Source organism: Peromyscus eremicus, chromosome 11 (genome assembly GCF_949786415.1).
Source record: "Peromyscus eremicus chromosome 11, PerEre_H2_v1, whole genome shotgun sequence".
In the NCBI taxonomy this organism is placed as follows: domain Eukaryota; kingdom Metazoa; phylum Chordata; class Mammalia; order Rodentia; family Cricetidae; genus Peromyscus; species Peromyscus eremicus.
The window spans coordinates 36,121,395-36,147,805 of NC_081427.1; the positions used below are offsets into that span (position 1 = coordinate 36,121,395).

Here is a 26,411-nt window from a genome sequence, read left to right on the forward strand (position 1 = left end):
GTCCCTAGAATTATTTTTTAAAATACATTTTTCAGGGCTGGAGAGGTTGCTCAGTGGTGAAGGGCATTGGCTGCTCTTCCAGAGGACTTGGGTTCAGTTCTCAGCACCCACATGGTAGCTCATAAATGTCTGTAGCTCAAGCTCCAGTGGATCTGACTCCCTCACCCATACATATATGCAGACTACATACCAAGGCACATAAAAATAAAAAAATACAAAAAAGATAAAAAATTCTTAAAATGTTACAGGTATAACACAGAACCTATAACCACTTTGGAATCGACAGCCACCCTGGAAGTATGAGCTGATGTTTCTTGTTCTTAGGGAAGCTCTGGTGGAAAGATGTGCTAAGTGAAGATGTAGGTTAATTATGAAAACTTAACACATCCCTGTGCTGCAGCCTAGCACTTGGAGAAACACTGTTGAAGTACTGAGGCCTTTTCACTATCAAAACATTGCAAAGAGGTTTAAAAATCATCATAAATAAAATTAATAATCCAAAATTAGCAGTACATGTTGTGCACAGCTTACACATGTCCTTTCTAGGCCTGCCTTGGTGGTAGACACTGTTAAGCATATGATGAGTCTAGCCTGGAGTCATTCATTCTCTCTGTGGAGGAGGAGAAGTCTTCCCCGGGTTCACTGAGTTTCTTTCTACTCTACCCCTCACACCAGTATGGTCTCCACCCCTCTGTTGAAGACGTTCTCAAATGTACATTTCACACTTCTAATTCTAGTCCTTGATTCCTTTGGTCATTATGTATTCATGATGACCAGTATTCATTCGTTAGTTTGCTCTTTCATCTCTTCCTCTCTTCCTTCATTCAACAGTCTATGTTAGACAGTGGCACATATGGGCATCCATACTTCACATGTGATACCATTTGCTTTAAATCTCCAATTTTTTTTTAGTGACTGTTCTGGGCTCATAATTTGCAGTAGCCTCTGGATTATTTTTCAAACAACACTTATTTGTATGAGGAAAGAAAAGAATAAAGTACATTTTTTTCATAAGGATAAGAAAGAAGAAATAATGCCACATCTTATGTAAAGATAAATATTTTTAGTCACAGTAAGAGATTTAGTATAGGGTATTTATACTATACTCTAGAGTCTAGAGTCTAGACTCATATATGATTCTTAGGTTTAAACATGGCTACAAACTCTGACTCTAGAATCTGCTCACTGCCAAAAATTGCTTTCTTTAATCTGGGCATGTGTACGCTATTGTTAAGAAGGCCATAGAGAAGTTGAAGCATCAGCCTAGGAAGTTAGAGGCCTGAGTTTCGTAATCACCTCAGTGTGACGTGGCCCATGACCTTGGGAGAGTTGTTTAGTTACTTGGAGCCTCTGTGTCTTCAGTATCTAGTTAGGAAAAGCAACATTGTGTTTTCTCCTGCAGAGTGTCTGCATAGGCATGCTGTCAGGCTTTATTGAATCAAATTCTTTTAAGCTTTTCCATAATATTACACTAGCCCATGTTTTAAATCCCCAGCTAGCTCTAAGCTGTTACAAAGAAGCTGTTCTTTGGTCTGTAATAAAATGTTTAATTTGACAGTAAATTCTATTTAATTTCTGTTGGAGAAGGTTCTTACATAAATTGTGTTCAGTTTTCATATAGAATGCATTGGGGCTATAAGTTTTCCTTTAATATTAAAATTCAAAGTGTTTGACAACAAAGAGAAACGTTGTAGGGTGCTTTGTTAAGGGATGGGGTCCTTTCTCTTTTGAGCACTCCTGTGGGCGAGGGGCTGCAATGTAAGCTGAACTTACCTCTCAACCATTTTCCTTCGACCCCAGGAGGAGTGAGGCTTATAAAGGGAACTGAAGGAGGTAGGAGGAAGAGAAAATGGGGAACAGAAGGATGAGACCAGGGGAGAGATGTAGACACGGAAGATCATAGAAGGGGCTAAGTGGAAGATCACAGAAAGCAATATGGTAAAGTTGGTTGGTACAGTGTAGGCTGTGTGATGGCTTTGCATCTTCTCAAGAGAGACACAGAGGTGTGTGTGTGTGTGTGTGTGTGTGTGTGTGTGTGTGTGTGTGTGTGTGTGTTGGGGGTAAGGGAGTCACCTCTAGTAATCTAGTGAAGGTGGAATTCAGGCCAACATTGGGTCAAGTCTTTGTTTTTCATCTTCTGTTATTTTTAATTTAAACATAATTATATCATGTACCCCCTTCCCTCTCCTCCCTCCAATTTTTTACATGTCCCACTCAACCCTACTCCCTTTCAAATCATGATCTCTTCTTAATTACTATTGTTTTATACACACACACACACACACACACACACACACACACACACACACACGAGTAAATATATGAATGTAATTTACCAAGTCTGTTTAGTGTTATTTATATGTTTGTAGGATTGACCACTTGGTATTGGATAACCGCTTGGGGAACTCATCCCTCAGGAAGACTAATTCTTCCTCTCTCAGTAGTTGTTAATTGCCTATAGCTCTTTATCAAGGGGTGGAGTCCCATGAGATTTCCCCCTTCCACACTGGCATGTGAACTGTTGTTGTCTTTGTTCAGGCAGCCATACTGTTGAGATTTCATGGATGTGGCTGCCTTGTTGTATCTAAAGGCACAATCTCTCAGCAGACTTCCTGCTCCTCTGTTTCTTACAATCATGCTGAGCCCTTTCCTATGATGTTCCCTGAAACTTAGGTATAGGGGTTGTGTAGTAGATTCATCAGTTGGGGCTGGGCATCCCCTGACCGTTATTCTCTGCATTTTGATCTATTGTGGCTTTCTCTCATCATCTCCATCTGTGGCAAAGACAAGCTTCTTTGGTGAGAACTATACTTACGTAAGGGTATAAGTGTTCACAATGCAATTAGACAATATACTGGTTTAGGAAATTGACAGTAGTACTTTCTCCTCTAAGATCCATGACCACACCAGGCTGTGGGTAGTTGGTTTGGTTTACAATACTAGGCATGAATTTCCTCATTTTGAGGAGGCCTGAAGTCCAGTTAGACAGCTGTTGGTTATTCGCTATTGTGCTGTTATGGATCTCTTGTCTTGTTGGGTATTGTTGTAGTTCATAGGCTTCACAACCATTGGTTGCTTCCCTCCTTTGGCAGTTTAATAGCACTCTTTGGTACTATGAAAGCTAGTCCTCAGAGAGGAACTTTTCAGGTCAGATCCAGCTCAGGTCCTCCGTGTCCTTTGTCCAAAGTACATAGTGTCTTCAGCAATAGCCATCAACTTCTGAGAAGTAATCAAGGACAACAGTAATAGCTCACATTGCTTTAGGATTCTCTTGGGAATCCACTGTTGGTCAAGGCTCCAATATCCAGCAGGCAAATCCTTTCACATGCTGCCTAAAGTGTATTTCCCACCCCTTGTGTGAAGAAGGTAATTTGTGATTCTTTGGCCAAATTTATATGATTTTTGTTTTAGATAGACTAGACATATCACTTAATCTCATTTTCTTTTTGTAGGGGGGAAAGTGAATTTTAAAGAAAAATGAAGGAATATAATTTTATCTTGCAGGCACCCTATCTGGAAATCAAGAAGCAGATGGATAAACAGGACCCCCTTGCTCATCCACTTCTGCAATGGTATAAAATTGTAATTTTCCTCTAGATAAAAATCAGTAGCTTTTTCTATTTTTTTTTAAACGTTGGGGGGAACTATTTCATAAGCCCTGCAAAGCTACAGTTCTACAAGCCTGTAAAACCTGGTGATTTTTTTTTCTACCCAAGAGTCCTTAATGACTCTCACTTTAATTAAAACTTGTATATCACAAGAGGAGGAAGGTGCTGCCATGTGCACAAGTAGGAGTACACTGTGCGCTTGACAGCCGTTAGTCCACGGTCTTAAAGGCTATGCTTAATTAGATTATGTGTTGAAAGCATTTTGCTTCATTTAATTTCCCAGTTCAGTGAGGACTTGGCGATAAACTTAAACCTTTCCAGTGAAGACCTTGAAATATGCTTTGTATAATGTGGATCCTTAACAAGGCTGGTAAAATTTGGTTGACTCTTTGCTTGAGCATTGCAGAAGATGTACCGTTGAAGGTTGAAGGGTGAGCCTGGTGAGGGGCACAGCGTTTAGTCCAGCCTGGACACTAGGAGGTCCACACAGCAGAAAGGAGAGGTGGTGGCCTGAGAACACACTTTGCTTTGATGCCTGCTTCAAATAATGTGTCCTTTCTCATCTGCAAAGTAGAGACAATAAGGGCTTATAAGGGTTTTGTGTACTTGGCTCTTTGGAATTGCTTACGTAGACTTATTATGGTCATCTTAGGAGTACAAATGCAAAGATTATGAGAGATCCATCTAGATAAATGCTGAGGGTGATAAGCAGTGGAAGTGTTTTTAAAATGTCATTAAAGGGAAAAGTGCCCATTTTCCTTGGGTTTTGATTGATTACCTTTGCTTAGTCAAAGTTGCATAAAACACGTGGTCTAATAAGACCATGGTAAACTTTAGGTAAAGAAATTGGCCTTCTTTGTATCCATTAGGATCTGTTATTAAAATCCTGACAGATGAAGAAAAATAATACTTTTTCTTAACGTCTCACATTTTCTCAAAGTTAAAGTGAAAAAATAAACAACTGAAATTTGGGGGTGCTAGCTTGGTCACCAGATGATACAGGGGAAATCTGGTTTCTGTCTTTGGGTTCTTAGACTTAGTAATAAAATAATTTAAGAAGGGACTCATACAAAAACTTAAAAACAAACAAACAAACAAGCAAAGAACAGGATAGGCAAGCTATAAAACTCAGCAGCTACCTGGGTGGGTAGGGGAAGACAGAAAGAAAGTGGCCATGCCGTTTAAGTTGGCATTGATGTCAGATGCATGGCCGGCATGCATGGCCATATGATGGTGGATGAGGGCTTTAGAGAAGGAGTGAAGATTGCGCAGATGTTGTGTGGAAAGCCTAGATGTTAAGAAAATCATGCTTAGAGAAGAGAGACAAAGAAGTTATGCCTTTTTTAATAAGAGAAGACGACAACAATTTTATCTTAGTGCCATGAGGTCCAGTAAAGCTACTGCGTTAGGGTGGGGATTCTGGGAAGGAAAAGTACAGTATCTCATGAAAACTGGTTATTCCTATCTCTGTGGCATGTGTTTAGCCTCCCTAAGAGTGGTCTCTTGGCCAAGTGAGTGACTATGTCCAGCAGGAGTACTAGGTCTCCACCCAGGCCAAGAACTGTATTCTTAACTAGAAGGTTGATTCCCTCCCCCCCCACTCCGCCTTAATCTACCAATTACACATATATAATTGTATTCTTTTTTCTCTTGAAGTCAGCCCAATTCCAAATTTTTACTAATTTTTTTAAATCTTTTTCTCCAGTTCACTAGTATCACTCTTCTTTCAGGGAGGAGAATTTAATAAAAAAATTATAGTCTTCTCTTCTATTTTATACACCTAGAGTATTCATTACTTAAGTACCTGGGTTAAAAATGGTCAACTTCAGTGTCTGACTATGTTGACTTTTGTGTATGAGCCATGGTCAACTAAAAATATCCTTAGGGGTTTCAGCAAATAGCATCTTTGTGGAAACACATTTTTTATTTAGGAGATGTAGGAGTCAAAACAATCAGGTGCATGAATTCACTTCTTATTTATAAACTACAATTATTTGAAAGTGTTAAATATCTTAAAAATGTTCATTTTGCTAATATTTGGAGTTGTGCTTATTAAAAATTACACATTCACAAGTTTGATGGAACTACTTCCCAGTGAGTTTTCTCAGATGAAAGTATCTTTTTTGTTATGTAAGTTCCTTAAACTGTATTAGTGAGTAAACTAGACTTATGTAATGACTGAAAAGCAAGTTTTGTAGCACAGTGAAACTACACTTCAATCATTTGCTGAGTAGCATATAAAACAGCCAACAGATTTGCCATGTGGTTGTGACTGACTGATCATTTCAATTTCAGGGTCATCTCAAGTAATAGGTCACATATTGTGAAACTGCCAGTTAACAGGGTAAGTTCTATTTTCATATATGCACCCAGAAATGGGAGAAGGTGTTAGTTGAGAGAGCTGACCACTGTGGCCCTCAGGCAGCCTGTCCAAGGATGGATATGATTCAGCTTAATTCTTCAGTTTCAGTTTGTGCATCAGCCGCAAACCCTTCCAAGACTCAAACCCATATTCAGCCTGCACCTTGCCCTTTCAAATAAATGAATAAATAAATAAATAAATAAATAAATAAATAAATAAATAAAGCATTGGCATGAGAGAATGTAGTCTTCCTATAAAAGTTCGCAAAGTGGTGTCTAGGGAGAGATTGGAAGAATACTTGATGTTATAGTTCTGCCTTCCCATTTGGAAAGGGAGCTACAAACACCTTGCTTTTCAGCCTAAGTAGTGTTTAAATAAGCTAAGGGGCCCTGATTGCAGTACTTATCATCACCTAAGAGCAGCGTTTAAAACACTCATTTCCCTGTTTTCACATCTCCACATGGGAGATTGGTGTATGTGATATTCCTGTGTGAGTATCCAAGGTGAAAGGGGATGATGAGGGAGTCTTGTCAAGCAGTTCCCTGATCTCTTTCCATTGTCAATGAGCAAAAGCATGCAAATAAAGCAGGATGATTTTCATTTTAAAATTGTGAATTAAGTCTTCTACTTAGCAAATTCTAGAATTTTTTCTCAGTGGAGCAGCTAATCCATACCCATGGAACTCTGTAATGAAAGTCTTAAAAAGAAATGTAATCAAGAAGACATTGAGTGAGAGCATGACAGCATAGTGGAATCTAAACAAAAATGTCTTCAGTTTGTCTGTTACCTATTGCTTTCCCACCAGCCCAAAGAATCTGCTTCCTATGGGTAATTCCATGTGAGGTATAACTTAAGTTGGGTTCTAAAAATAACACATAGTTTTTGAACTAGTCTGAAAAGGTTATTAGTGTAAAATCTCCGTGTTGGATTTGGATAATTTGGATGACTTCTCAGCTGGTCAAATGTTGACATGTTATTGTTTGTTATCACTTTGGATGGCAGCAACTGAAGTTCATGCATACTCCACACCAGTTCCTCCTTCTCAGCAGTCCACCAGCCAAAGAGTCCAACTTCAGAGCTGCTAAAAAGCTCTTCGGGAGCACCTTCGCATTTCAGTGAGTACGGCTGGGAGGGAGGTGGTCCCCGACCACTTTCTAGTGTGCGGTGGAAGAAAATACTGTCTCAGACATTGTCATGAACTTCAATGATTCAGCTCTGTGAACATTTAACTTGGAAACTCAGAACATTCAGATGTATCGTGACTTCTTAAGTTGAGACCAGTTGGAAAGATCATTGACTTTCTGGCCTTCCTGTTTCCCTCCCCACTTCTGTGTTTTAGTGGCTCTCACATTGAAAATTGGCACTCTATCCTGAGGAATGGTCTGGTCGTTGCCTCTAACACGCGTCTGCAGGTAATATTTTTGCATGTTTTTTAATAAGAGCCCATTTATTCTTAAAGGGGAGATGTGAACTTTAGAGTATTTATTTAAAATGTTATGTAGAATTTTTAAGAAAGATAAGTACATTTTTACAAAATAACTGAAGCAAAGTTGATCTATGCTTGATAGTGAAGGGTTCTCTAAGGAGAAAATGTGAAAGCTGCAGTTGGAAAGTAAGAACTAAAATATGACTGGGTAGAAAGTAAAACCATACAAGCATTCAATCCATTATTCCAAAGAGCATTTCGTCAGTACTTTGCCTCAGCATGGGCCCTTTTAGAGAAGAAGGAAGGCGTAAGCAGAGGAGACGTGGATCACCACAGATCCATGGTGCCTGCTTTCCAGCCTTGGGCACAGTGCTCAGCATGATCAGTATATTGTGGTTGGCGTCCTGAACTCTGCTACACTGTTCATGTTGCTTATTTCTCCTCAAACCCATCCCTCCAAATTGTCCCTTAGACAGCACATGAGGAAAGAAGCAGGTCAGCCCAGTCACGCGAGCCAGCTGTCCCTGAACGGCGACAGCAGGGCTGACAATTAACTGTGCATGTCTGCGGGCGTACACCCATTGACTTGGTACCAAGTTGGTACTACTGGCGTGTGAGGGCCCTAGAGCATAGACGTGAGAAAAAAAGAACTTCAGATGTTCTGAGTGGTTTCTTTAGACCACTCGAATTGTTTCAAATAATGAAGCTCATTTTTTTTTTTTTTGGTTTTTCGAGACAGGGTTTCTCTGTGTAGCTTTGCGCCTTTCCTGGAACTCACTTGGTAGTCCAGGCTGGCCTCGAACTCACAGAGATCCGCCTGGCTCTACCTCCCGAGTGCTGGGATTAAAGGCGTGCGCCACCACCGCCCAGCTGAAGCTCATTTTAACTTGAAAAAGTAGAAGGGTGGAATAGCAGATGAATTACATAATAAACTGGAGTTGATACGTTGTTCACATTGTGGCTTGTGAGTGTTCATAACAATGCCTTTCCATGCTCTTCAGCAAGTCTGGTTTTTAGAATTTTAGATTCATTAAAAGAAGAACTGACTATAGTCCTTTGTAATAAGGGACTCTCTTTATTATTGACAGAACGAAGTACATTCTTTGGCTCTTTTTCTTGACATTTTTTTTTGTCAACTCATTCCAAACATAATAGTAGTATTGTTTTCACATGAGACCCAGCATAAGTGTGCTATCATTTTTATAAGACTTAATGTTCCAACATGAAACCAGTTACCTTCTTCTGTAGGCTATTAATTCAGACCACTGACTGACATCTTTCTCTCTCTTGTATCTGAAATAGCTCCACGGTGCGATGTATGGGAGCGGGATCTATCTTAGTCCAATGTCAAGCATATCATTTGGTTACTCAGGTAATCCCATGTGTCACTTCTAATCTCAATGTTACCACTTTCATGACTGGAATAGATTAGATATATTTATATTAAACCCATTTAACACTAGTCATAATGTCCAACATTTCTTGCTAATATTATAATGAGATGGGGGATGATGGAGGTAAACTGAAAGCATATGCTGTAGGGAGCCTATGAAATAAATATAAAACATGCAAAGAATGATCTCCCATTTATTGGCATTGAAAAATTCTTTGGGCAGTGGAACTTATGATTAGTATGCCTTTACATTTTAAAAATTTTAACTATATGGTAATAAATACTTGGTAAACAGATTCAAATAACACAGAATTTTTTTAAAAGGAAATGACAATTTCTCTTTTGTCCTAAAATTTCAGTATTTGATTCATTTTCCTTTCACCTTTAACTACTTCTACAGCAGTGACGTATGTGTGTGTGTGTGTGTGTGTGTGTGTGTGTGTGTGTGTGTGTGGTGTGTGTGTGTATTGCATGATCACACTGCACAGTTCCAGGGGATGTTGTACACATGGTTCCTGAATGCTAAATCTTAGTATCTCTGCATTGTGAGAAATACTTGGGCAAATCTATTTACTAGGAGACAATTAACCTGGCCCATCTGTCCATTCATTAACCAGGGTTCATGCAAATTCAACTACAAAGAGTCACTTTTTAGGGGTGAAGTAAAATTGGAATACTTATAAATAGCTCTTACTTAGAAATATCATGATAGAAAAGACAATAAAATGCTGATGGAAAGAATATGTACATTTTTAGAGGATTACAAGATAGCAAAAAAAAATGGAACTAGAAATATAAATGAAGAATCCTAAGTAGGCAGAATAGGTATAGATGTTACCACATAACTACTGTTATGTCACAAGTTGACTTAAATATAAGGGAAAGCAACCCCTTCATTATGTCCATAGAGTCTTTGGATCAGGAATCTAGTGAATCTGTTTGTCATGTGATTTTTCTGTGTCTCAAAGCATCCACTTTGTAGCACACAGTTGGTGGACGGGTTGTTCTGTTGGTCTAAGATAGCCTGACTTCAGGCCAGACACTTGGTAGGTGGGAATTCGTCGGAACTGACATCCAAGTCCCTAGATGTAGCTGATGGAATTTGGTGAACCCAAGAGCATTGATCCTAGACTTTTCCAGAGTGCTAATAGCATCAGGCAGCTTTTGTGTGAGCACTTCTGATCTTGTTTCTTTTTTTTTTTTTTTTTTTGATTTTTCCAGACAGGGTTTCTCTGTGTAGCTTTGCGCCTTTCCTGGAACTCACTTGGTAGCCCAGGCTGGCCTCGAACTCACAGAGATCCGCCTGGCTCTGCCTCCCGAGTGCTGGGATTAAAGGCATGCGCCACCACCGCCCAGCTCTGATCTTGTTTTTTAAGTCACATGGGGTCGGCAGCTGCCTGTACACATAGTCAAAGCCATTACAAGGCTTTCCACTGTCTCTGTTGATGCCTGTTGATGAGGGAATGACAGGTTACACTGTAACAGAGCATGTAAGTTAAGAAACACTGTTATAGGAAGATATCAACAGAACACTAACAATAAATATAAGAAGGAAAAAAGCATTAAGATAGGTCATGTAAAATAATTAAAATCAGACTTAAAACAGTACAAGAAAAAAAAGCTAAATGTTTTTTAGAAAAAATACTACATCATCAGCATAGATAATAAAAATGACAACAAAAATCAAACACTACCCTTTATCCTGGTATATCTGTTCCTTAGATGGATTCATGGAAAGAGTTGGGAGGAGGATTAGGTACAGACTGTGAATGGATGTGAAAGTCTGTCTCTCTGTGTGTGTATTTATCTTGGAGAGAGTCCATAGCATTTATCAGAATCTGAAGGGCTCTTCATATATTTTTTAAAGTAGGAATCAAGGACTTGGAATATAGCTTGGTAATAGAGGCCCTGAATTCTGTTCATAGCTTAGATTGGGGCAGGGAGCAGAGGTGTAAAAATCTCCAGAAATAGATGAAGTTGTGGTTGCTTTTGAGGTTTGAAAACACAGAGCCTAGACAGTGAAACAGCCCTGCACGCAGTTCTCTGCCAGGACCATACTTTGCAAATTGTTGAGCATCGTTGCTTCTACCACCAAGATTTTTATTGAAACGAAAGAATTTTTTTAGTTTCTGGTGTTTAGTTAGGTTCTGTTAGTTTAGTTGTACTTTGAGCACTCTCATTGATTTAGTTCTGCATATTCTACAGTGAAATATATATTGGCTTGGTTTTTCTAAAATATTTCACAATAGGATATCATATCATGACTTTAATAGAGCAAGAGCTATGATTTATGATTTAGCATAGGCAAAAGAGCATAGAGTTCTTTGAGTTAGAAACATTGTATTTCTACAAAGAAGTGAGTGTATATTGGTAGTTTACCACACCATGGTGAAATATCTCTTTGCTTCTGTCCGCATTTCCCACTGTTATCTTTTCCTGTACTCAGCAGACAATAAGGGTGAAAATTAATTCTAATTAACTAAACATTTTTAAATCAACTTTTCAGAATTTTCTAATTCTAGTGTATACCAGAGAATTTTCTATCCCCATTTTTAATGCCAAGAACAAACAGAGATTCCTACTCCCTAACTCTTCTGAGATTTCCCAGACCTGCAGAGCATCCACTCCAGGGTCTGGGGCACAAGCAGCTGTTCCCTGGTGAGCCTGTTAGAACTGTCTCTGGCTTGATGTGATTCTGCTTCTGGCCACAGTACCACTTTTAATGTAGATGGATTGTACTTTCAGTTGCTTCAATCAGCTGTATTTCTGAGTTCCTATTGTGCTGGTGTTCTTTCAGGGATGAACAAGAAGCAGAAGGTGTCAACCAAGGACGAGCCAGCTTCAAGTAGTAAAAGCAGCAACGCATCACAGGTGCTGTGGCCGCTCACAAAACTGCACATGATTAGTGAATTGACGCCTCATTAGACAGCCGGATGTCGATAAATACTCAGGATTATTAAGCCAAAAGAATTGCTTCAAGTGGTCATTTCTCATAAAGATTCAAATCACTCTAAATGCAAAGACTACATAGCTTGTGGGTAATAATATACATTCATGAGTATGCATATGCATGCATGCACACATGCATGTGCATGCGCACACACACACACACGCACGCACGCACGCACGCACGCACGCACGCACACATACATATCCTGGTCTCCCATTATATTACCAGAGTCTATCCTACAATCGAGGGAATAAAACCAGATTACTATTCCTGTTCTACTGGGAGTACATAAACACTACCAACATGCTTAAAGCAACTAAGTGACAAAGAAAGATACCTCACAGTAAGAGATGTTTAATAATGCTATAGTGTGGGAGCTAATACCAGAGTGAATGATGTGATCAGGAGGAAATACTCTGAGCAGATAACCTTTGAGTATAGTATTAGAGATGGAGAGGTCATGAGCCATGTGACTCTGAGAGAAAGAACATTCAGGACAGAGTGAGGGCAAATCTCAGGCTCTTATAGAGAAAAAAGACTACCCTGGGCAAACTAAAAACCATCTGATGAATGATGAACTTAGCTCATCAATATCTGAATGGGAACTCAGCTTCTGCATGAGGTGCTTTTGAAATCTCTGTGACTCAGTAAATGTTGCTATAAACGTGGGTTGGTTTTGATGGTTGCATAATCTGGGGTGGTTGGTCTTAATGTTTGAAAAGATCATGCAGGTTTCATTCTGTTTGCCTTAATGGAAACTTGCCAGCCTCATCAGTTAACCTAACTTTGAATTCTAGTTGTATGTTCTGAGACCACTGAGCTCTATTTTACCCTTGTTTCAGTTCACTAGCTTTATAAGTAATTTGATAATGATTATATTTGCGTAAAGTAAAGGTTGTAACAAAAACAGATGGATATTAAAAGAATACATAGATATTGGTAGATAGCCTATGCAACCGTCTTAGTTACTCTTGCTTTTTAATGACAAACACTTATTGTTGATGTTTACTAGAAGATCCCATTTTTACTGTAATTTTTAAATTGTTTTATGATTTAGTCTCAGAAAAAGGGACAGCAATCCCAGTTCCTGCAAAGCCGTAACTTGAAATGCATAGCCTTATGTGAAGGTGAGTGCCTGGGCCTCATACATCCTGGCTTTTCATTACCGAACTGAAGAGTATTTACGGAGTGCTTGTGGTGGACTAGTGAAGTATTGTTCCTTAAGACCATCTCAGTAGGCACTGTGGGAAATGAGCCCAATTGAGATTGCAGAGGTTAAAACCAAAGTGCAGAGTGGGCGTGGGTTTAAACGGCACCATATTATTTCTGGTAGATTTCCTGGATGTAACTCAACTTGCAGAGTGCAGTTCTTGCTGGTTACTGTGCTGTTTCCTCTTTAAGTTGGGGCTGGACTGTGTGTGTGTGATAATGAAAGCCTTGAATGAGCCAAGCACTGTGAAGATAACGCAATAGCCTATTCCCTTCCTCCAGTGAAGGAATTTCGTTCTGAACTCAGTGTAGACAGACTGAGAGGTGGTTTTCGAGATCGTATTCTTCATTCTTGTTCTGAAATCTGACTGGCTACAAGTCACCTTTTCTTTGTGCTATAACTGTCCACAGCCACTAGTCTGTCTCAAGTTTTCAACACCTGAATGTTACGTGTGACAATAGCTTGCTGTTGGCATTACGTCAGGACCTGTGTGTTTCTGATAACAGTCAAATGATTTCTTTAGTTGTGAAGTGGCCTTTTTTAAAAAATTTATTTACATTTATTGATGACTGGTATGGTTATGTTCATTTGGACAGCTATTTTTGCTTTTAGATTTCAGAGAGAAGGAAGGTAGTTAGTAATAATGGATTTCTATTCCTTTAGAATTAAATAGCTCTTTAATTTTATCTCCACTTACAGTGATCACGTCACCTGACCTGCACAAACATGGAGAGATATGGGTTGTCCCGAACACGGATCATGTCTGTACACGATTCTTTTTTGTGTAAGTCACATTTGTGCATTACTTATTTTTCTATATATAAAACAGTGACTTCAGTGTTATTTGTTCACTTTAGCTGCCAAATATAACAAACGAGTAATTGAAACGCTTATGAGTCTAATGATTGTTCCATTTCAATAAGCTTGTTTAGGAAAGTGATGGTTACATCTGTTAATTTGGAAGAACTAGAGGAAAACACGATTTCTAACCATCCATATATCCTTAATAGTGAAATACTTTACAACTGGGGACAGAGAAAGCAGTAATGAAAATATTCTATAAAAATTCATGTACGCTTCCTATAATATGTGCTGGCAAGGCACTGTATGTTGGTCTGCGTGTGTGTTGGCACACAAGTAGAAAAGCGTTGTTTTCGTTCCAAATCAACAGCTGCAGTAAGCCAATCTGACTTTTCATTCCATCTCTGCCCCTGCAGCCCCACTTCCCCTGTCTGGCTATACCTCTTCCCTGACCTGGCACAGAAGGGATTGCTGGAAAGAACTGAGTTAATTGGTTTTGTAGTTCGTGAGTCTCTAAAAAACAAGGTGAAAAAGTGATCTGGGTTATTTTATAAGCATGTCAAAAGGATGGCATCAAAATTGGTACAATCTATTATAGGTCCACAGAACGCTTTATGTTTTGTGTTTATCCTTCAACATGAGGCCAGCTTGTTCACTGTGACAGATTCTATGGAAACTGAATTTTCTTACGGCATTTACTTACCAGCTATAGGTTTCACAGCAGTGGGTATGGCAGCCGGGACTCCTGTTTTTATCAGGTTGTTTGAATTCCAACTCAACAGAAATTAGAAAGAACAATCAGCAAGTTGCATAACCTCTCAAAGCTTTGTCAGCAAAATGAGGACAGTATGCCTACCTGTATCAGTTAGTCTCAACAGCAAGCAGATGGCTCACAAAGAACATGGTCCTTTCATTACTCACAATTAGACGATTTGCAGAGGTGTAGCTGTGGGGCATCAGGATCTCATAGCAGTAGGATTGTTACACAGCCTCAGGTCCAGGTGGCTGAGACAGGAGGCAGTCCTGCCCAAATCCACCTGACCAAACCCTGCTCAAAGTGGAGGCCAGTAGAGCACAAGGCTGAAGTCCATGCAGATCAACCTCTGAGGGTTGAATGACGTCAGAGAAGGACTCTGAGGATCCACCTGTGGGCTACTAGGGAAGCTGTCAGTGTGCATCCCCTTATAAGATTATACTGAGACTCAGTGAAGCCAATGTAGGTCTCTACTGCAAAGCTCCTAAAACACTCTTCTCTTCTTTCTTGGCTAGTTGATTATTATCCATTCCTAGAAGTTTGGCCTTCTGGAAAGTAATTACAAAATTACCTTATTGATGGGCTTCAGATGTCGATAAAAACATAACTTCAGGTCTTTTGTGTAATCTTTTTTTTTTAGCTTACAAAAATACCTACTTATTGAACATAATAGCTTTATATACCTAAGTAGTTCAATATCCAATATGTCTTTTTAAAAATATTTTCTTAAGCAATACATAAAATATGTATAAGGGACTAATTATGGGAGAAGAGAGTGCCTGTTCTCCATAGAAGTGAATAGAGAGGAAAAAACCATCTGATGAACCCGGTGTACCCAGGTGCTTTCAAAATAGTACAAAGGGGAGTTTTCATTAAGATAATTTTGATTGCTTTGTAAACACAAATGAGATGTCACTCTTTTTCTTTACACCCTCAGTAGACGAGACTCATTAGGTAAGACTGATAAAATCAGAACACACCAGAGAGAGAATGTATTCAGTCATTATTGTACTTCTAATTACAGCTTTTAGTCTCTTCCTTTATATAGGACACAACCACAGGGTCCTTGTGATGTGCCTCTCTTAGGAGTGTAGCTTCCAGGGAAAGAGTTAAGTTGATGAGAATGAAATCAACCATTAGGCAAAAACAGTCTCTCTTATTTTTATTTTTTTAATGTTTTTTGTATGTTTGTTGTTTTACATTGTGTGGTCACTGATGTTAGGAGCTTTGCCTCATGATGAGGATGTAAGTTAATATGCATTTCCTGAAAGGAGTAGATGAAAATGCTGAAAATTAAGACAATTTCCATGCTACTCCGATTTCCCAGAACTATGGTGATCACAATATAGTCATTTGGTGTCTTATTAAAAAAATCACTCCAGCATCTCATCTCGCCAGCATCTCAGCAACACAGAAGAGTAAAAGGGACACTCTAGGGAACAGACAGGTGTGTAACAAAGGGACACTCTAGGGAGTAGACAGGTGTGTAACAACAGGACACTAGGGAATAGACTGGTGTGTAAAAAGGGACACGACACGCTAGAGGATAGACTGGTGTGTAACAAGGGACACTCTAGAGAATAGACTGGTGTGTAACAAGGGACACTCCAGGGAACAAATGGGTGTGTAAAAAAGGGACACCAGGGAATAGACTGGTGAGTAACGAGGTATTAAAATAAAACTGAAAGGACTGGACTGCTTTTGGGAGGAGAGGTAGAAGTTTGAAAACTGTTATTTAGGAAATCCCTGAATGAATCAACTAAGAACAAATATTTTAGGCAAAATGTAGATATTTAGATGTTATGACCAGATCCCAGCCCATTTCTAGTTGTAAAAATTATAAAGCTTGATTTCCCACCAACCTTGGACACGTGTGCAAGCACACTGAGACCTGTTACGTGTAGAAATGAGAGAGCTGACTTCAAAGGGGCCATAGGATGGGCTGAAGCAAAGACCAAACACTCAGTGAGTGTCATCCTCTCTTCTTTCCTTTTTTTTTTCCTCAGTCGTGCATCTCACTCACTGTGTAGCGCAGGCTGGTCTCAAGCTCCCACCAATCATCCTATTTCAGTCCTCTGAGTTTGGGATAATAAATCTGTACCATGCTAGACCTAATAGGTTATCTCATAATGACCAAGAGGGTTTCTAGAGATAGAGAGGGAAATTTACTATTGTAATTTTTCATAAGTAGGATAAAATAATAAAATCAAGGATGGTTAGTTGATCTGACAGATGGCCAGGTGTGGGCTCCCCCAGGTTCCATCACTGCACAGGAAATGGCCATGAAGGGTGGGAGGAGGCCCTCTTCCTAAGCTGTGTGGGGACCAAGAAAGATTTGGAGCAGGATGGCAAATCCTACTGGTCTGGTAATGAGAGCCTGTGCTTGATGCTCTGATGCTTCCTCCATCCCAAGGTGGAGCTGTCTGGGGATGATCCAGGTACTGTGATTAGTAAATAAATGCAGAGTATGTACCCACCCCTGTTTCTGAAAACATTTTAGCAAGTTCACAAGCACAACAGTGGTAAAGATCCCATAAAACATTTTTCTCTGCAGAAAATGGGGCCAGACATGCCATGTTCTTGGACCAAGCAGATCTCAGTCCTGCATAAATTTCAGGATTTCCTCTTTAGTCCATTTTGTCTTCTACGGTGTAGTTCAACTATCTCCACTTCTGTAACATTTTTAGAAAATTGGACTAGAAGACCATGGTGTCTTGGTGTTCCTGTGGCGCATGGCAGAACTTACTCTTAAAATTTAGCTCATTTATCCTCAGATTGAATAAAAGCCTTGGAGCAAAATTCCCTTCCCTTGTCTTTTTTCTGCTCCACATCCCGGAAGCACTTTGTATCTGATGTACAGTCAGTAACTTTTTTTCTTTCATGAGACAGGGTCTCACTGCGTAATCCATAATGATCCTCCTGCCTCAGCTTCCCAAGTGCAGGGATTACATATGGTTTTGATATAGTTTTAAAAAGTTTGAAATGCTTTTGGCACATACAAGAAGAGTGTATAAAATAAAAAAATTTGTAATGACCATCAGGTAAAATAAACATCCTCTTTAGTTATGAGTTTGTAGACATCTGCAGTTCAACTTGAGACATCCACAGGAAACAATTTACTTACAAAATTGGAAGGCAGAACACCGCCTTTGCCAGTGAAGGCATCCCTGTGCACATCATAAATACTGATAGGGTCGAGGAACTCTGCTCCGTCTCTAATGTACCCTAAACCCAGTCTGTCTCCAGCCAGATCGCTTTCCAAGCTGTAAGCCGCCCTGGCAGTTTCTTGGCGTCCATGGCAGCCGCCACTTACTGTGAGAGTCTCAGTGCCTCACACCCTGATCTCTCACCCTCTCTTATTCTGCAGTGCCGCGCACTATAAGGGGAGGGGAGGCTGGTGTGCAGCGGCAGAGCCCCACTTGTGCTGCTGCTTTCATACCTCGGGGTGCCAAGCTTCACACTCCCAACTGTATGCTGCGCTTCTCACGGTGGAGGTTCCGTTCTTTAGGTTCTGTCCTCAGCTCTCTCACACCTGTGTGTCTCATTCTCACTCCTCGTCCAAGTCTTCCTTCATGTTTTCCTCCTTCCAGAGGCTTCTTGGTGCTTCTGCTTTGTGGGACCCGGGTAACGAGCAGGGCATATTTATGTTGTATTATCTGTTTTTCCGCATGGCCTTCTCTCTTGCTCTCCATCTTTGCAGCACTTACCACGTATGTCCTTTTGTCTTTGCTACCCGGTGTTTGTCCGGTAGGAGAGAGTGAAGACCTGCACTTTAACTGCTCAGTGACTATTTACTCTCAAACATCCTACAATACCTTTAAAAAAATCAATATATACCAAGTGGAACCCATTATTTAAAATCCCCTTTGTAACACCTCAATGTCTCTTATGTATGCAGAATTTCATATATCAGACATAAAAAGCTGAGCTGTGGTTTTCCGTGGCCTTTCCCTTCTTCGCTGTATTCGCCTGCTCCTAAGTTTTGTCTTTTTACCATTTTCCCCTATCGATACTTGAATTGCTATAGATCTCTCACTGTCTCCCACAGAATTCGTTAGAAAGCTCCTTGTTCCCCTTGCTTCTAATTTCATTGTTCTCAAAACCAATGTTGTATAATGACAGATATATTAACTATTGTGTTTTTTACACTGATGATTCAAGTTTGGTGTGCAGAAATTTAGGACAGAAAAGGGAGAAACATCATTCTGCTCTTGAAGCCCTAAGACATTTGCATGCTAAGCAAATGCTCAAACCCGTAGCTACATTTCCAGTCCCTTTTCTTCAAAGTAAACCTTAGTGTTTTCCACCTTCTCTAGCTTCCTTGTCAGAAGTCACATCTGAATTCAACTTTAGAGTTGCACACTGTCTCTGTTTTCCCATACTGGCTCACCCCTGCCTCGCCACTGTGGGATCATCCATTCATCCATCCATCCATCCATCCATCCATCCATCCATCTATCATATACATACTGTCTCTCTGTTTCTTCCCCTTGTGAAGTTCTTTTCGTGCATGGGCACCACATCACAGATGTCTTACACAGAAGCAGGTAGTATACTTATTGTTTAAAGGCATCTACAAAATACTGAGTGATCTATTTCAATGAAGAGATTATATGTAACTATGATGTTTTAAATGTATCACATCAGTGATGTCTATGGAAAACTGTATCAGAAAACGATGCAAGGATTGAAAGTATTGAGTTGAAGTTCTAGGAATCAACATGTGGATGGTAGTTAAAATTTGGGAAAGGCTGAAAGAGTTGAGGGAGTTTGATATATCCAGGAGAAGAGGAACTGGAATTCATTGTGTGCTGGAAATCATTGAGCTGAGAGACTGAGGAAGAAGAGGCAAAGAGATTCAAAATAATAATCAGAAGCTAGCTAGCTCAGGAATGAAACAATGTAGCTGAGAGAGACAGAGAGAGAGAGAGAGAGAGAGAGAGAGAGAGAGAGAGAGAGAGAGAGAGAGAGAGAGAGAGAGAGAGAGAGAGAAGTGAGCAAGCAATAGAGTGATGAGCTATATGCTATATGTTACATATTTTACTCAGAGGAGATTACATCACCTGAGTGCATCAACCAGGAGGCCCAGGCAGAATTTTCATGATTTAAGTAGAACATTAAGGTCAGGAGGGAAAATGTAGACAGTTGAGCCAAAAAGGAGAAATGATTATAATGATTTATCAACAATTTCTATTTACAGGTCCATTTCGCATTGCGCAGAGCAGAGATAATAGTGTGTAAGCTGCACGTCAGTTATCAGTTAGGCTAAGTGAAAGTCCAGATTGCATAGAATGCAGTAGGTGTCGGGCGTGTACCAAAGCTATAAAAGAAGAAGCCAACCTGGATGAGACAGTTTTAAATTATGTGGAGGCAGTAATCTAAATCTAATCTAAATCTTGGAATCTAAAGTTGGAAAGTCGCAACCACTGGCAAAGTTGAGACCTGCCACTCTGCCTTCTCTCTCCTGGCAGGATGGTTTTCTCTGTGTGCATTCCACTCTCTTTCTCTCGGCCTCATACTCTTCAGATCCAAATCATGGAAAGTTAGTCTGTCTTGGTAAAAGTTAGTCTGCCTATGTGCCAGGCAACCTGCCTCCTCCTTTTAATAAATATGGACATATCGTTGTGTTCATAGAAAAACCAGGTTAATATGGTTTTTTAGTGTTTCTATTAGCATAACTAATTTTATTATGACATTTCATACATGTACATAATGCATTTTAATTGTATTCCATCCCTTACACTTTCTTGTCCCCCTCCCCCTCCCGTTAATCTTCTTTCTTTTCTTAATTGTAGGATAATATGTTTTGTTTACAGTATATCTTTATAAAATCTGCCCCCAAACATCTGATTTAGTTTGAACAACTGTAACACGTTTTCTAATTCCTTTTTAAAATAGATTTATTTATTTTATGTATGTGTATATGTATGTGCATATATGAGCTTATGTGTACCATGTGCATGCAGGTGTCCTCACAGGTCAGAGGGTGTCGTATTTCCTGGAAGTGAAGTTAGACGTAGGTGGTTGTGAGCCGCTTGACGTGGACCCTGGGATCCAAACCCGAGTCTTCTGCACGAGCAGCGAATGTTCTTACTGCTTAGCCATTGCACCGGTCCCCATATTTCCTGATTCCTAATGTGGCATTTACTGTTTGACTTCCTGAGAAAATATTAGTGTTTGGACTATGTACCATGCATTTTAAGAGTTCCCATTTTACAGTACTGTTACACCACGGGGATGGAGGAAACAGGGCAAGTTGTATCTAAAATAGTAAAATTGTATGGTAAGAATTAACCAAGTCTATCAATATCCTGGACCAACCCCAGCCTTGGACCTTGGACTGAATTCAAGTGGACTCATCACTTGGTGTTTAAGCAGTGGATTGTGTAATGAGCTAAGTTCCTGTTCTGTGTGTCAGTGTTTTATTTTCCCACCTCGTGCTGTCTCAGGAGAATTTAAGTATGGTGAGGAAAAGACAGAGGTGTGCATTAATCTCTGAGACACTGTGCTTATGCCCCTGGTTATCTATTTTGAAGTAATTACCGCTTCTCTGCAGCTTCTTTCTTGAAGCCTTTTTTATGTCACAAAATTAATTCATCACCTATTTCACTCTGAATATTATCATTTCGAGTTTGAAAATTTGCTCTTTGGAAATTCTTATTGCCTAAGTCAGCTTATTTGAGAAAATGAATTATCTAAGATGTAATTATTTCTTTCTCAAGCACTGAGCAATTGCCGTCCTTTAGTATCGTGTGTTCACTTTTGCTGCTAGGCTGAACTTAGCAGGCTTGCAGTCTTATGTGAAGCACCAGCATACATAAAAATACATGACAGATGAAAGAAAACAAGTTGCTGGTTAAGACGGAAAACCGGAGTTTTCCTTGTAAAGCACTAGTTAGGCTGCGGGAATGGCAAGGAAACAGGGCTAGACTGTGAAGCCAGTGCAACCAGCTGGGAGGGGATAGCTGAGACACCAGTGGAGTGAAGATGTCCAGAACCCAAGAAAGGTGAAGGGGGTAGAGTGTTTTGCAGTTGATGTCATAGCAGCTGTTGGGAAAAGGATACTGGGGTGTCCTTACAAGTCTGGCAATGTTTTATGTGGGACGAAGCACTTAACATCGAAATGGAGGGAAGGGAATACATTAAGGCATGGCATAAAAGAACCGACTATGCCAAGTTTCATCTTGAACACACATTAGATACTACTAAAAACGTTAGCCTGTGTTTTTGGTGTCCTTGGGTTACTTTTAGGAATCCAACAGCATTTTGAAGCCATACAAACACTGGCATCTTTGTCCATGTTTCCTGTTTCTGCTTCTGTTGTAGCTATGAAGACGGCCAGGTGGGAGATGCTAATATCAACACGCAAGAAGGAGGCATTCACAAAGAGATACTCCGAGTAATTGGTAATCAGACTGCTACTGGCTAGAGTCCCACCGCTTAACAGGATTTGAAAGCTTCCTCGGGTTCAAAGCTGGATTTTGAACTGAAGAAGATGACAAAAAATAATTTATTGTTATTATAAACAAAATTAACCCTTTGAATACTGATTTTCTTTTCTTAGTATTTCTAAATATTTCATTAAATACGTAAAATGGTATAAGATTTACCAATTGTAGGATTATGGAATCTAGTAATAAACATTAAACAGCACTTAAACTCAAGTTTGGGTTGCATACACAATAAACAGATTGAAAAAACAGTTTTGTGCTGATATTTTTATATTAAATTCTTTAATTGGACATTTGATATTATGTACTGCTATTTTAGGGTACTGAAATAGGGTTGAGGTCGTTTTATAATGGCTTCGAAATCTACCGGACAGTCTGCAATGAGTACAGTGTCTTGTGATGTGCTCAGTATGAGTCACACACGCATTCAAATGCTGTGGGAGGGATATTCCTGTTCTCATGTTTCTCTTTATAAAACAACAGTTAGATTCAGAGGCAGTGCCATGCCAAAAGGCATGCAGCACACTTGTCTGTAGATTGCATGTGATTATGCATATGTGTGCATGATCACATGTGTATTTTGACAGCAGATGGATAGCTTCACCATGCTGTTTTAATGAACAAAAATCACAATAAGCAGTAAATTTGGACATAAACTATGATATGAGCCAAATTTACTATAGTTCATTTAAACATACACACACACACACACACACACACACACACACACACACACACGTATTCGCAGACCCATTTTTTCCCAGTTAGTTTGAAGAAACATCCCATTGGTTAATATAGCTAATTTAAAATGTTATCTGAAAGTCAGCTCGAAAAAGCAATGTTCCAGATGTCTTAAGTCTGTATTTACCTACTCGTGCAGTTTAAAAGGGGGGTGGGCATAGAATTAACAAACAGAAAGTGCACATTTTTTATTTCTTCCAATGGAGTTTATTTGTACCATATCTGTATTTTTATATTTTTCATCTGCTACCTCTGCTTATTTTTTTCATATTGAGAAGGAAGATAAACTTTGAAGCTTCTTTTACATTAAAAGAACACAAGCTTATAGAAAAAACTCGCCCCAGCTTTTAGCAGTTCTTTATCGAGAGTCATGTGCTCATCAAATCCTTTCTGTTTCTTTGAGTCTTAGAGTCATAGGCATTTCAAGTTTTAACTGACAGTGTTTATTTTGCTACATAATGGATGTCATTGGAATCAGGCCATTCATGAAAGCAGTTTAATTAGTGAGTCTGCCACTCTATTTAAACCTGAATGAAGGCTCATATCTGATTTTATGTAGACAGAAAAAAAATACAAATGCGTCATCATTTGCAAGTGTGGTATAATAACTTGCGTGTTTATTTCCTTTGGCATAAAAGGTGAGAGATGGGTCATGCATGTTGTCAGGGGTTACAGTTCAGGGAGATTTTACTGATCATTTGTTTTTCTTATGTTGTAAATAATTGAAATGCTACTACTTCTATAAGATACAGAATTGAAGAGGTTAAGATTCTAATGAATTTAATAGTGTCTGCTTAAAGAAGCATCACTCTGTTCTGACTTACGCCTCTGAGCTATGGAGTAACATTAGCCTAATAGAACCTATATTGAGTGTTCATTGACAAGGTATTTGAAGACTTATGTGAGATGCGAATACCATTACTTCTTTCTAGCAGACCTCTGAAGTCACTGTAACAATATTTTGAGATATTTTCTAGGCAACAACAACAAAAAGATTTAATTTTGTGGGACATTCTACATATGATAAAAATATAAAGATATAATTCCTGAATTTAAAAGGGGGGGATGTCTTGGGATCACCTCCTATTAGGCCATTGGTAAGGTACCTCCAGAAAGGCTGTAGAATGCTTCGTAGCCTAATTGCAAAGCCACTAATCTGATCATTTATGGCTTTACTTAATAGTTGGGTGATCTGTAAAGAATGCAGTACTAGAATCTGAAGGGTAACCTATGCTTGTACTCAAGGGAGATGATTTAGAGGAGAGAAAACTGGCATGAAAAACTTCTACTGCCAATTTAAGAGTACAAGAAATTTGCCTATCCAAGTAGAAAAGTTAATGTTAGTTTAATACCCACTAAATACAACGTAGTGATAGGCATTTTAAGACAATTAAATGAGCTGTCTTATAATGATCATCAAGTTGTATTACTTTACCAGAATTAGTTTCCAAAAACTGCATCAGAACTTTTATAAGCACATATTCTAAAGAGGGTAAAACTTTTATTAAACTTTTGAAATTGGGACTGCTATGATACCCTAATGAAAACGCTTGTATTTCTAAAGGATCTAATTTCTACTAATACCATTAGTAAGTGAATATCCTACTTCCAAAACTCAAGCAGTTCTTTAAGAGATTCAAACACCATTATCATCCTATGGCTCAGTCACCCATTCTGATATTATTATTTGATGATTCTAGACATTTGAGATAGCGTTGCATTTTAATAATCATTGGAAATTCATCCATTGCCTTTTATGCCAGTGATACTAGTTCTTCTTTCATTGCTACTTGATATGACTTCACTAAGCAAACTTCATTCTTGAAGTAGAGTATGAAGACACTTACTGTTGGGTCCATTCTTTCCTGCATTGCTGATTTTATGGAACATTTCATTGGGAAGAATTCTGCCTCTTTCACTGCAAAAAGGAGATGAAATGACTGGAAATTTAAGAAGAGGAAAGTGTAATGATTCATAAATAATACAGTATTGTAGAGTGAACCATGTGGTGTGCCCGGGGTGAGTTATGCTGCTAGTTAATCTCAGTCAGATGTTGGGTTTGGAGATTTTTTTAAATTTAAACTTGAATTTTAAGGGTGCCATATCCTTAGAGTTTCTGTGAACTACTGTAGGACATGAATTTGAATTGCTATGAATGTTCCTGCTTGGAAATTTTTAAGAATTTGCAGTAGAAATCCCCCAGTTTTCCTCTCCTCTACTGGAAGAAATGCGCATTTAATATGGAAGTATATAATTTTTAAATTAATAGCGCTTGAAGAATTTTAGCAGTACTTTATATAATAACATTTCATTAATCATAACTTGCTTCAGGACATGTGATTTCAGCCATCATTCAGGACAAACTCATCCACAACTTTCATCACATAGTAATTTAATATTCTAAAGGGCCACTCAACCTTGGATCATCTCTCACCCAAATAAATAAAGATTTCACGGTAGCATTTGAAGCACATTAAAGAAACATAATAGTCTATTGTCCTGCTGGATTCTTCATTTCAACACTACCTCAGCACTAAGGAGAGACTGCTTGTCAAGGCAAACTGCTTTTCAGAATAAGGAGCAAAGGCAGTTTTACAAACGGAAGTCATCAAATAATTCAACAGTTAAGACCATGGTAGACACAGACATTACCAACTGCTTCCCCACTCTGTAACGTAGGCAATTGTGTCACAGAGATTAATGACACAGTTAACACTGAAACAAGTTATTAGAAGGGTTTGAGTGGCATAATTAGAAGTTAATTAGTTCACTGCAAGGTTCATTTTCTTTATGGGCCAGTTTCATGCCCATTCACATAAGACTCACAAGCAGTTGCCACACTAAAGAGTTAAAGAGTTTAAAGAGCAAAACAACAACAAAATAAATGCAGCTGCTGTGCCAGAATGACAACCTGAATATTCAAATACTTTGGCAATTAATGCCTACTAAATTTGTGTCAGCTCATATATGAATTTGATGTATATTATTACCCAGTAAGTTTTTCTTGGGAATTTTGTACACACTATGAAATATAGACTAAGTTTTTGTAGGTCAAAAGTGTTTCAAGTAGTTTGTAGACAAAACATATCCATGAGTGTGAAAAAGCTGTGTTGAAGAATAGAGTACATTACACATTTACCAGCCAGTCAGTAAGAAGTAGTGCTTATTTACATAGTCAACAAAATTTAATGTTGTAAAAACAGTCTCTTTCATCTGCCCAATATTTAATGTATCATTTGAGATTTTAAAAACTGCAGCCACTCCTTTATGTAAACGTTAAGGTATGCCTATGTTTCTTTGACTATACAACCTTTACAATACATTTCTTGACTTTTGTGCACAGAATAGGATTGCAACCTGCTATTTAGCCTTTGGTGCCTTAGAGTTATTATCACTATTTAACAATATGTACATACTGTAAATACTGCCAAGAGATCACTAAGGCCAAATATTTTCTCTATTCACTTTTTATTGCACTTGCTTTCTATTGCTACTTCAGCCTCTTTTATCCTGCTTTGTAATAGTTCTAACATTGTAGCCACTGTAAATGTTGACTTTCAATAAATCTGAATTTGTTCAACAAGTGTATATGTGGGCACTATGTTAAAGCCTGGGGAAGACCCTAATTACTCTTGTTGGTAAATCTTGCTTCTAAGGACTGCATATTGGATGATTTCAACAAACTCTAAAAATGATGTTGCCCTTTTGGATTAAA

At 38.9% G+C, this 26,411-nt stretch overlaps 1 protein-coding gene across 1 annotated transcript in view; it reads left to right on the plus strand.

Annotated features, from left to right (window-relative positions):
• The window catches only part of Parp8 (poly(ADP-ribose) polymerase family member 8), a 186,472-nt gene extending 160,193 nt beyond the window's left edge, over nt 1-26,279 (plus strand). Inside the window, exons 19-27 of the mRNA XM_059276249.1 lie at nt 3,505-3,572; nt 5,904-5,952; nt 6,973-7,085; nt 7,310-7,382; nt 8,699-8,768; nt 11,587-11,660; nt 12,797-12,866; nt 13,649-13,733; nt 21,831-26,279. Of these exons, the coding sequence (XP_059132232.1) occupies nt 3,505-3,572; nt 5,904-5,952; nt 6,973-7,085; nt 7,310-7,382; nt 8,699-8,768; nt 11,587-11,660; nt 12,797-12,866; nt 13,649-13,733; nt 21,831-21,933 (705 nt within the window). The 3' untranslated portion in view covers nt 21,934-26,279. The remainder of the gene's footprint in view (nt 1-3,504; nt 3,573-5,903; nt 5,953-6,972; nt 7,086-7,309; nt 7,383-8,698; nt 8,769-11,586; nt 11,661-12,796; nt 12,867-13,648; nt 13,734-21,830) is intronic.
• Nucleotides 26,280-26,411: the final 132 nt, after the last annotated feature.